This window comes from Herpailurus yagouaroundi, unplaced genomic scaffold (assembly GCF_014898765.1).
Source record: "Herpailurus yagouaroundi ecotype Mexico unplaced genomic scaffold, PumYag 67690, whole genome shotgun sequence".
Lineage (NCBI taxonomy): Eukaryota > Metazoa > Chordata > Mammalia > Carnivora > Felidae > Herpailurus > Herpailurus yagouaroundi.
In genome coordinates this window covers 1,497,150-1,509,064 of record NW_024420490.1, presented here as the reverse complement: position 1 = coordinate 1,509,064, position 11,915 = coordinate 1,497,150, and the positions used below count along the sequence as shown (strand labels likewise).

At 41.4% G+C, this 11,915-nt stretch overlaps 2 protein-coding genes across 5 annotated transcripts in view; both read left to right on the top strand.

Annotated features, from left to right (window-relative positions):
- PIR (pirin) overlaps nucleotides 1–10,971 on the top strand; it is a 90,549-nt gene extending 79,578 nt beyond the window's left edge. For 3 of the 4 annotated variants that reach the window (XM_040468300.1, XM_040468299.1, XM_040468298.1), the window contains 2 exons: nucleotides 5,987–6,053; nucleotides 10,651–10,971. In XM_040468300.1, the coding sequence (XP_040324234.1) occupies nucleotides 5,987–6,053; nucleotides 10,651–10,763 (180 nt within the window). In that variant the 3' untranslated portion in view covers nucleotides 10,764–10,971. The remainder of the gene's footprint in view (nucleotides 1–5,986; nucleotides 6,054–10,650) is intronic. The other variant, XM_040468301.1, reaches the window with a different exon arrangement.
- A 232-nt stretch (nucleotides 10,972–11,203) lies between these two features.
- The window catches only part of VEGFD (vascular endothelial growth factor D), a 35,832-nt gene continuing 35,120 nt past the window's right edge, over nucleotides 11,204–11,915 (top strand). Inside the window, exon 1 of the mRNA XM_040468297.1 lies at nucleotides 11,204–11,715. The gene's annotated coding sequence lies outside the window, so the exon portion shown is untranslated. The remainder of the gene's footprint in view (nucleotides 11,716–11,915) is intronic.

The following is an 11,915-nucleotide window of genomic DNA, read 5'->3' as shown; positions in this document are numbered from 1 at the left end:
GGGGGCAGCCTGGGATAACAAAGAGTTGGCTAAAGCGTCAGTTCAGTGGCTCCAGGGACACCACTCTGTTGTGTAGGCTTCTGTAATTATTGCTGGGTATGAACATAGCCAGAGCCATCCAGGCATTAGAAAGATTTCTATGAGAAAATTATTGTTAAAAATTAGTATTTCAATGGGTGTGTGATGCTTCTATCCACGAAGAAATAGTTAGTCCCCCTTAGATTACAATGGGAAGGAGATCGTGAAGGTGTGAATCTTGGTCTTGCCATTTGTTAGCTGTGTGACTTTGGAGATGTTTTTCAACCTCTCTGAGATTCAGTTTCGTTGCCTACAAAATCGAAATAATGATGCCCCCTGCATAGAGTTGCTAGAAAGAATATGTGAGATTACGTATGTCAAGAGTCCACTCCAGGTCTAGCACAGGGATTGGTAAATTATGTCCAGTAGGTCAAATTCAAACCTGGTTTTGTAAATAAAGTTTTGTCGGATCACAGCCACGCCCATTCCTTTCTGTTTGTGGATGCTTTCACACCACAACGGTACAGTTGAGTGCTTGCAGCAGAGACTAGATGACCCACAAAGCCTAGAATACTTATTCTCTGGCTCTTTACAAGGAACAGTGTGCTAACCCCTGGTCTAGTATGTAATGGGTGCCCAATAATGGTAGCCAGAAGGTTCACTGATCTAAACACCTAATTTAACAGATAGTCATGTCAGATACATGTTACCTAATGAGGATTTATACTTTAGGCCGTAAGATTCAGGGCACATAGCAGTTTCTACAGCTAGAAAAAGCCTCTTAAGTGTTCTGATTCACTCCAGGCCCCAGGCAAGGGTTATCTTCACGTGGAACTAAAGCCTGAGGATTAGAGAAGGAAGATATGACTTCCTAATGTTCCCCTTAATCCCATTTGCACTGAGTTGCGGTCAAGAATAAGGATTTGGGGGCCACTTGGATAGCTCAGTAGGTTGAGCGTCCAACTTCGGCTCAGATCACGATCTCACAGTTTGTGAGTTCGAGGCCCGCATCGGGCTCTCTGCTGTCAGTGCGGAGCCCACTTCAGATCCTCTGTCCCCCTCTCTCTGCCCCCCCAACCCAAAATAATAAACATAAAGAAGAAGAAGAAGAAGGATTTGGTATACTCCCTGGCTCCTAGGACTTTCGCTACTCCTTACTTCTGAGTCTTCCGCAATCATGCCTGTCTTCCCGGTTAACCACATATGGGTGGTTTCCTCTAGAGTAACCAACCCTCTGGGGTGGGAGAGGAGGGCACGCAAGGGTTGATGTCATTCACGTCATTTCTGTCCCCAGGTTTCCTGCTCCATCTTAGCATTTGACTTGTCTTACATCAGCACATTTTAGGCTTCAGGGACCCCTGTCTTCTTTCCAAGGGTGGATTGTCTTCTGTGACCCTTACTCTGAAGTCTTCTGTGGCAGATGGCAACTACATGGGGCTTGGTTTATGCTAGATTTAAGAGTCTTTAGGCCAGACCCTCTGACTTCTTGGAGGAAGCCCAGACTCCCAACAATGGCTTCAAAATAGTCTTAGCTTTTTCAGAGTTCTTAGAGATTAGGATCAGCTCCATGCTTCTCTGGGTATTTAATCCTGGACAGTTCTGGTCACCCTAGAACAGACTCTGTTTCAGGGGCTAAGGGTCCCTGTGCTGCTCTGGCCCATAGTTGGTGCTCTTGTCACCAGCATGGCTCCCTGATCAGGAGCACATAGGTTTGATAGGAAAGGCTTGATGTCACCTTTAGATGTATGTTTATATTGATGTCCTGCTGAGGAAACCCTTAGCCTCATGGATTAGCAAATTCACTTGTAGTTTGTCAAGGTAGACAATTAATTCTTCATTAGCTGTCCTCAAAACAGTACTTGAGAGTCATGGTACTCTTTAACTGGCACCATTAATGGGGACCTTGCTAAAATTAATACAGATCGACATTTGGTTAAACTAAAGATTGAAAGACAGAAATAAAACACTCTATGAAAACCAGAGACAACTTTTTTGCTTACTTATGTGTAATAATTCATGACCATTAATTTGTAAAAACTGACAATAGTTCATTGTTTTATCTTTCAATTGGCCTAAGAAGCGTAGACAGTGAAATCCAGTAAGAATGACTACATGCAGTTAAGTCATGCGAAAACTCGGTTTCTCTCTGGTAGTTGTTTTCAGGTAATGTATCACTAGAATAAGTGTCCTTAAACCTAAAGCATGCTCTCAGATTCATCCTCAGAGTCCTCCTGCCATCTCCAGCTTCAGAATCAATCCAACTATGAGGACATCCTCAAGACTAGTAGAAGTTATCAGCACCTTAAATGAATCATAGGGCCTTCACCTGGGTGTTGATCGTTTATTGTCAGCATCAGTGAAACTCAAGGCATGTCTTGGCGATAATATTTATGAGATAACGAGCAATTTGTAAACGTAAGTTATTCAGTAAACCCAGAAGGGTCTAACTCTGAACTAAGGAGTCTGAGAAGATTCACCAAAGTAAAAGACATGGTCTGGGCCCTAAAAGATCATGACCTTCCATTGGGGTAATTAGACATGAAGCCGTAAGTGGGCCTCTGTCATCTTTCTATGGGGTCTTTTCATCAAACCCCAAAAGGCATTTACTTAGGTCCTCACAGGGACTCATGTCTGAAGCAGCTGTTCATTCTCCTTCCTTGTGCATGATCTTCATCATTTGACACTCTACACAAGGTCACTGTAGACGAGGACTTTTCAAGATAGGGGCTTGTAACCACATTGGCACTCTACTGAATATCCAGAAAGATTATAAGCTTTCACGAAAGAGGGCTAGGTAAGGACAGAAAAAAAGATACATTTAGGAAACAAGAAAAGGACATCAAACATCTGGTTTAGCATAGAGAAGGGGCTACTGAGAGGTTAATTTTGTGGAACAGGCATTAAAGAAAGCTTGGACCATCCTTAAGGTTTCTGAAATGGAAAAGCCAAGTGCTGAACTCCTCAACACCCTGCAGTGAAACCATTTTTCATTTCAGATCAAATGCCAGGGCCCTTTTATTTTACTGTCAAATTATAAATGGAAAGTCATCATTTTATCTGAATAATATCAAAAGAAGCAACACTTTTATTTTTAAACTTTTATCACCATCCTAAATGTGTAAACTGTGGGATATTCTGCCATCCACAACAGAAGCATTGTCTGAATTAAGAAACTTACATTCTTAAGAAAGAAAAGGAAGAAAGAAAGAAAGAGAAAGAAAGAAAGAGAAGGAAGAGAAAGAAACATTCTGAGGAGTCGGTGCATGCATGGCACACTAGGTCGGCCTTTCCTCTCCCCCTTTCCCTAACCCCCAACCCTTTCCCCTCTGCCTCCTGACCCTAAAACTCAAGCGTGTCTCTGAAAAAGCACTTCAAAACACTATGCAGTGACGTCTTTCCGATTAAATTATACATGGTGTAGTCCGGAGGATCAGAACTATTTTTCTAACTTTTCCTTCAAATGTCCGTTGATTCACACTAAAGTTTCACCACTCCAGAGCTCTTCGGAAATAAATCTTTGTTGATAACTGCATTTTTTTAAGTTGAATTTTTAGTCATTTAAATTTTTTTTTCAACGTTTATTTATTTTTTTGGGGACAGAGAGAGACAGAGCATGAACGGGGGAGGGGCAGAGAGAGAGGGAGACACAGAATCGGAAACAGGATCCAGGCTCTGAGCCATCAGCCCAGAGCCTGACGCGGGGCTCGAACTCACGGACCGCGAGATCGCGACCTGGCTGAAGTCGGACGCTTAACCAACTGCGCCACCCAGGCGCCCCGAATTTTTAATCATTTAAACAAGATATTGAAGAAAAAGAAATCACTTCAGATAGAAACCCTACCCTTTCCTTGGATCATCAGCGTGTGTATTATTGTCCTGAGCTGTAAAGTATGATGTCTTTAGAGCCTGTTGGCTTCTACAGTAAGTGGTCCTAGACTAAGTTCTAAGCTTCTGTGCCTGTTTTCCATAGTTGGTTTTTTTTTTTTTTCCATTTCCATCATGGACGTTAAGCTATTTTCTTGTATTCCTCTATAGTAGCACTCTTCTGTCTTCCAGCTCTGACTTATAGACCTGATAACCTCAAAGCATCCCCTGGGTAGATGTACTAAATGACACCAGCCCTGGGACTGTAGGGAGTAAGTTAAGACTTCTGCAGAAATCATTGTACCCAAATTGCCTTTTAATATTTTAAAGTTGGAGGCAGAAGGAGAAACCAGTGTGAGTCCTGTATAATAGGAGTTTGTGTGTGTGTGTTTACTACATGGAAGTTTTAAAGAATTCATTATTTTTATTGAATATTTATTTTTATTTTATCACTTATCCAGTGATAAGTTTTCTGGTACTAGTAACATTATAATGATTTCCAATTAAAGAGCTTTGTATTACGGGGGCACCTGGGTGGCTCAGTCGGTTAAGCATCCGACTCTTGATTTTGGCTCAGGTCATGATCTCAAGGTTCATGGGTTCAAGCCCCACATTGGGTTTCACACTGACAGTGCAGAGTCTGCTTGAGATTCTCTCTCTCTCCCTCTCTCTTTCACTCTGTCCCTCTCCCACTTGCACACACACACGCTCTCAAAAATAAAAAAAATTAAAACTTAAAAAAATATTAATTTTCTAAAAAGAGCTTTGTATTAGAAGCACATAAATGTAATATGTAGTATACTATATCACACATTTAGAAATATGCTATATTATTAGGGTAAGGTGAAGTTTTAAACCATCTTTGAAGGCTTTATTTTAAAGTACCTGATCATTATTGCTTTATTTATGATTTTATTCTAAATGAGATTAACCTAAGAGGTGCCTGAAAAGAATTACATACTGTTCAGTTGTCTATTAGTGGTTAACAAATCACCCTAAACCCTGATGGCTTACAACAGTTACTATTTCTCACAAGTGTGGTTGGGGAGGGGTCTTCTGCTGGTTTCTCTGGCATTACTGGGTCAGAGGACATCAGTGATCCTGGGGGCTTGGAGTCATATTTTCAGAGTGTTCTCTGGAAGGATTGATGTGTCAATTAAAAATCTGCCAAAGATATAAACGTGTGTCTTCCCCTGCATCCACACTCACACTGGATATTATAATTACTACTTTTTTCAGTTTCAGGGAAAAAAACCTAATCTTAATTCTAAAGAAAAACTTTTTTTAAGTTTATTTATTTATATTTTGGGGGAGACAGAGACAGCGTGAGTTGAGGAAGGGTGGAGAGAGAGAGAGAGAGAGAGAGAGAGAGAGAGAGAGAGAGAGAATCCCAAGCAGGCTCTGAGCCCGATGCAGGGCTCGAGCCCATGAAACTGTGAGATCATGACCTGAACCAAAACCAAGACTCAGATGCTTAACCGACAGAGCCACCCAGGCTCCCCTCTAAAGAAAAACTTTTGGAGACTTTAATATAACAGGACTCTTTGGGAGAGAAATTTACCTGAGCAGATGCCACTTGGATGTTTTTATAAGGTTCTGTTTAGTGCAACATTTCTGGGGCACGTTTTACATGAAGAAATGTCAAAAGTAATAAAATCTTACTTTTGGATTTGCATAATCCTCCCTTTTAAAAATTGTTAATGGGAGGTTATAAACCCTGTAATAAGATAAGTACATTACATAGTTTGTCTTAAAGGTGTTCCCGGTTGAAGAAAATCTTAATTTGCATTCTCCTTTATCTGAGAAGGTTAACCTTTTGGTGGTTTGGGCTTAGTCTTGAGTGCTGATTGCTACCAATCATCTTAAGGAATAAGTGTTTCCAGGGCATCCGGCCAGCTCTGTCGGAGGAGCATGTGACTCTTGATCTCAGGGTTCTGAGTTCGAGCCCCACAAGGGCTGCAGAGCTTACTTAAGTAAATAAAACTTAAAAAAGAGGAATTAGGAACATTGTCCATTTGGCCAGCATGTCGGCTTCAAATTGTTTCTAATTTGACATTCAAAAGTATGCATGTTTATTGTTTGATGTTTTCTTCCTTGACTTGAGGATCCTGAGAGAAACCATTTCATCCTAATTGCTGGGGAGCCATTAGGAGAACCAGTTGTCCAGCATGGTAAGCCCCAAATGATGACAATTTTCCTGGGTGATTTTCTCCTTTGAAAGTAGTGTACCAATATAGTATTATTACTGGGAAGAGTAGCTGTATTTTCCTCTTGTCTCTTTATCTGCAAAGATTTTGTAGGAGGAAAATACATACATGGCACTTATTTCTACATTCATTCTCTGTTTCTTGTAAAGAGACATTTCCTGAGTACCTATCATGTGGACGACATTGAACTTAGAACTATGGGGAAAACAAAAACGGTGTTTTGCGTTGCGTCATAGGGAACTTGAACTTAAAGAAATGTTTTGTGGTCTGCTGCTTGAATATCATTTTTATCTTTACTAAAAACAGTGATTTCAATACCATTTGTAGTCTATTGCATTTTTTGTGAAAAATAGGGACCACTTAAAAATATTCCTTTGGAAGTATGTGAATTATTTGAATCAGTATTTAAAAAAAAACAGAGGCAGAAAATCCTGGAATAAGTATCCAGTCACCTCACTTCTTTGCCTTAACTTCCTCATAATATTGTTGTTTTATTAAATGAGAAAGGATGTAGACGCCAACATATTATTAGTTCATTTTTATTAAAAAATGTTTTTGCCGGGGCTCCTGGGTGGCTCAGTCAGTTAAGCGTCTGACTTCGTCTCAGGTCATGGGTTCAAGCCCTGTGTCAGGCTCTGTGCTGACAGCTTGGAGCCTGGAGCCTGCTTCAGATTCTGTGTCTCCCTCTCTCTGTGCCCCTCCCCCACTCATGCTGTCTCTCTCTCTCCCTCTCTCATAAATACACATTAAAAAATTTAAAAAACATTTTGCCAACTTATTTAGATAAATGCCTATAAAACATATATTATTAAATTTAGCATGCATTAAAATCCCATTATATTGCCTTGCATGAATTCCCACACATAAACCATGATTTCAGGAAAGAAAACAACCCAGCTGGTCATACATTTAAAGAACACTGATAGTTTACAAACTATTCTTCTGTGGAGTGCCTGGCTGGCTCAGGCAGCCAAGTGTGTGACTCTTGATCTCAGGGTTGTGAATTCGAGCCCCACACTGGGTGTAGAGATTACTTAAAAATATAAAAATTTTTTTTTAATATTCTTTCTTGTTCGATTAATGACTTACAGGAAAAACATTAAATTGTACTCCACTAAGCATGTAGCATCTGACCTCCATTTTGCATGCTTCAATTTCCACTCCAAAGGCTCGTGGTTCTTGCTTCCTTTTATCTTGCTGGAAGAGGGCCGAAATAGTTTGTTCTTCTGGAGAAAGCCTGAAGACAGGTTGAGAGGAGTCACGATGTTTATTAACAGCAACTAGAATTTAGGTGCGCAAAGGATGTGTGGGATCTGAGGCTTTTGAGTTTAAAGATCTCCTCTGCACCAATGAGGAAAACCCAGAGTCTGACCAAACTCGGTGACAGACCAAAGCACTGGGACTGCTCGGAGCCATCCTCCATTTGTGTTAGGCGACGCCTGTCTCAGAGGCTTGGATCTCAGGAACACTGCATGTGCCCGTACGTTCAAACTCCGAGTAACCAGACCAGATAGATATGGCCCTTGACATCTCCGTTAATGAGAGGCAAAGCATCTTGTTTGGCTGGCTAGTTCTTTTTTATAACTCTTTAAACCCCAGAAAGTTTTTCTTTTACCTGTGCACATTTAAAGACAGCCACAACCATCTTCCGGCTGTTTGGGAAGTGTACCAGTGTAATGAACTAGCTAAGGACCTTTAAGCATGGAATGTCGTCGAATGTTGGAATAGGAAATGTCCTCAGCATCAATGTAGTCCTGGCCCTTTTTATAAGGGAGGGAAACAAAATCAATATACTTAATTTATTTACCTAACAGATACTTGGGTAGCATGTCTCATTTACTAGGATTGGTCCAAGTGCTTGCCGCAAATTCACCTACTCTTCAGGACAACCTTAGGAGGCTGGGTTGCCCGTTGCTCTGCCCTGTGGCTTCCCTGATGGGAAATGATGGTTAGTAGTGGAGCTGGGATTCGAACCCTGGTCTTCTGACCCCATGTTTTGTGCTGTCCGCCACACCTAGGTTCTACATAACGAGAGATTGAACCCACGCCATTTTTATTACTCGGGAGGCAGTGTAAGGGTTTAACTAGAGAAAAGATGAAAACTGTAGTTTGAAAGAGTATTTATGAGATTATTGATAACTATCAAATAATTTGCATGTCTATAACCCGTAGAGTTGATCGATTGAAAAGCATGCTTTCTGGGGGATGGAATGTACAGCCTGGCAGCTACAATTAATCATACTATAGTGCATGTTAGAAAGTTGCTAAGGGAACAGGCCTTAAACGTTCTCATCACAAGAAACGAAATCTGCAACTGTGTGTGCTGATGGATATTAACTAGATTTATTGTGATCGTTTCACAATATCTCCAAATATCGAATCATTACGTTGTCCGTCTTGAGACCAATACAAGGTATATCAATTATACCTCGACTTAAAAAAATAAGAAACTTAGTGATACAGTATGCAAAAAACGAAAGGAAAAGAAAAACAAAAACCTGCTCTCTGGTTATAGTTTTCTTCTCCTTCTTAAGGATTTGAGGAGACAAGCTCCCTCAGCTCGGTGTTGGAGGGCTCCAAGCTTGCTTCCCGCGTTTCTCCCAGTGTGGTCCATGAACCAACAGTATGTGCATCACTAGAAAGTTAGTAAGAAATGCAGTCTCAGACCCCACTCTAGACCTCCTGAATCAGAATATGCATTTTAATAAGATTCCCTGATGATTCATGTGCACATTGTGAATTGAGAAGCACGGCAGAATACCCCAGGGGAGTGTCAAAATGGAAGCCCAGAAGTGCACCATTTTTAGAGAAAAATAATTGGGAGACAGGAGAGGTGCTCCACGAGTCCAAACTGTCGTGATATTATGTTGTGCGAGAAATTGGTCCTTGGCCCAGGATCTGCTCTCATTTTCTGAGTTCCATCTCCCTTTCTTCTGTGTGTCTTTTAAAAGTTGGCTTTTACAGGGTGCCCTCTTGGACTGATTACTTATTTTGCACATCAGGGCTGCCTCATTCTTTCCTATCCGATATAGGCCAAGTGTCTGTTTCCAGATGAAATTTCTCTCCTGAGCCCCAGATCCATGTTTCTGACAATATATCAAGTCCCTCTGTCAGGAAGCCATTCCGTTGTCTCCAGTACCTTCATGTCACAGTATCCAGAGCCGAACACCTTGCTGTACCCACAGCCTCCTGTGTCCTGTATCCCAGCTGCCCTTAACAGTTCCACCACCAAAACTCAGCCTCTTAGGCCACACACCGTCTCTACCCTGATGCCAAAATCTTTAAAAACTGCAAATCAGATGACGTTACTACCTGCTTAACCCTCGGGTGACCCCTGACCACCTGCAGAATTACCCCCACAGTTCTGCCCGTAGAAGGCATCCAAAGCCTACTGGAGTCTGCCCTCTTCCTGCCTGTCAGGCGCCTCATTCTTTTCCCCCTTCGATCCCTCCTTCTAGCACTGTACCCCCATCCTCCAAACCTAGGAATTAGACAAAGGTGCCAACAAACTGCATGTTTTTGTAAAGTTTTATTGGAACACATCCATCTCTATTCACTTTCCTATTGTCTGTGGCTACTTTTGCACTTCAACGGAAGAGCTGAGTAGTTGAGACAGGCACTGTTTGACCCACAAAATCTAAAATACGTACTGTCTGGCCCTTTACAGAAAAAGTTTGCCAGCCCCCCTGACTTGTAATTTTTATAACCTCCTATTTACTGTCAGTGAGTTGCTGCAAATGTCCAAAGATGACTTAAACTCCTCATGTAAATATGCAGCCTTGTATACTGCATAGACCCTCAAAACCATGATGAAATTGGCCAGTTCCTTGCATCAGGTCGGTTCAATTCTTGACATCAGCTAATGCTATAAAACTAACAACTCCAGTAAAGCTTCAAAGTTCCTACCACAAGAAAAAATAATTCTATAACCGTGTGTGGTGATGGATGTTAACTAGACTTACCGTGGTGATCATTTCACAACATACACGAATATTGAATCATTACGTTGTCCACCTGAAACTAATGTTGTTTGTCAGTTACACCTCAATAAAAAAAAAAAAAGAAGAAGAAGAAAAACTAACAACTATAAAAATGATTTTGATAGGACCAAACCCAGGGGTGAGTGGATGATGCAATTGCACTTGTGTATCTGGAGTTTGGTCTTTATAGTCGTACACAGTCCTGGTCAAGAAACTTGTATTCTAGTTCTCAGGGATTGGATGTTGCAAAATAACCTTTTACTGTTTAGATATGCCTGGGTCAGTTTCAGATTAAGAACTCTAGGAATACAGGGGCGCCTAGGTGGCTCAGTTGGATAAGTGTCCGACTTTGGCTCAGATCCTGATCTCGAGGTTCGTGAGTTCGAGACCCACATTGGGTTCCCTCTGTCTCCCTCTCCCTGCCCTTCCCTTGCTCGTGCTCACTCTCTCACTCTCTCTTTCTCAAAAATAAACATTAAAAAATTTTTTTAAAAAGAACTCTAGAAATATATACCATTTATAGTGATAGAAGAAAATATTATCGTCACCCAGAACTTACTGAATGTCTCTTTCTCCCCTAGGTCCATTTGTGATGAACACCAATGAAGAGATTTCTCAGGCCATCCTTGATTTCAGAAATGCAAAAAATGGGTTTGAACGAGCCAAAACCTGGAAATCAAAGATTGGAAACTAGTGAAGAGCACAAAAGCAGATCTCAGTACTTTCTAGAATTTTGCCACTTATGGCATCCATCCATTCAGCATATTCTGTTTCCAAAGCTGACTTAGCCAGTGCTTCTAAAGAATTGCACACTAAAGTGATAACACGGTTTTGATAGCAATGCATGTGAGGTATTTCCCGGTACATGCAAATAAACCTAATTGTTGCTTCTTTAAAAATCAGTGTTCTGGGGCGCCTGGGTGGCGCAGTCGGTTAAGCGTCCGACTTCAGCCAGGTCGCGATCTCGCGGTCCGTGAGTTCGAGCCCCGCGTCAGGCTCTGGGCTGATGGCTCAGAGCCTGGAGCCTGTTTCCGATTCTGTGTCTCCCTCTCTCTCTGCCCCTCCCCCGTTCATGCTCTGTCTCTCTCTGTCCCAAAAATAAATAAACGTTGAAAAAAAAATTAAAAAAAAAATCAGTGTTCTTCATTTGACCTAACTTATTAAGCTTCTGTTAAAAAAAAGTCATTTTGTGCATGTTTGGCTTTTCATGTGCTTTTTTTTGTGCACAGGTAAGTTTTTTAAGCATATTTGATTGCTTTCTGCGTGTCCCTGGCAGTAGATGTGTGACCATCTGAGGTCCCATCCTGAACAATGCATTGTGGTGCAACATTGACGCCTGTGTGCCGAGGTTTCACGTTACAGGTTATCTGCGTTAAAGGAACAGCAGTCCTGAGGGTTTGAGTCAGTTTTGAAAACTGCCCTGCTATTGGTAGGGACGCGACAGGATTACAGCCAAGACTTCCCTGCATTTTCTGCCAAAATCTTTCAGATTTAGGACACATACTTCTGCAACCTTCCATGAGGGTTGTGAAAAAAAAAAAAAGTTTGAATCCAGAATTGGGTTCCAGGCTTCTTGTAGCTGCTAACAGCGGTGGCCACACCACCTCCTTACAAAGCAACTAGAACCCGGGGCATAGGGTGGAGAGGTTTGTTTGTTTGTTTAATTTGCTGGACGTGACATGAATTTGGAGTGCTTTTTCATGTCCAGTGGAAGTCATGTCCACCTTCTGATTATTTTTGGAGCATGAGAGCATTTAAAATTTTTTTCATTTCTCTCCCCCCATAAGATTGTGCAGAAGTGTTCCTTGACTAATTGAAGTCATTTCATTGGATTTTGATCACAACT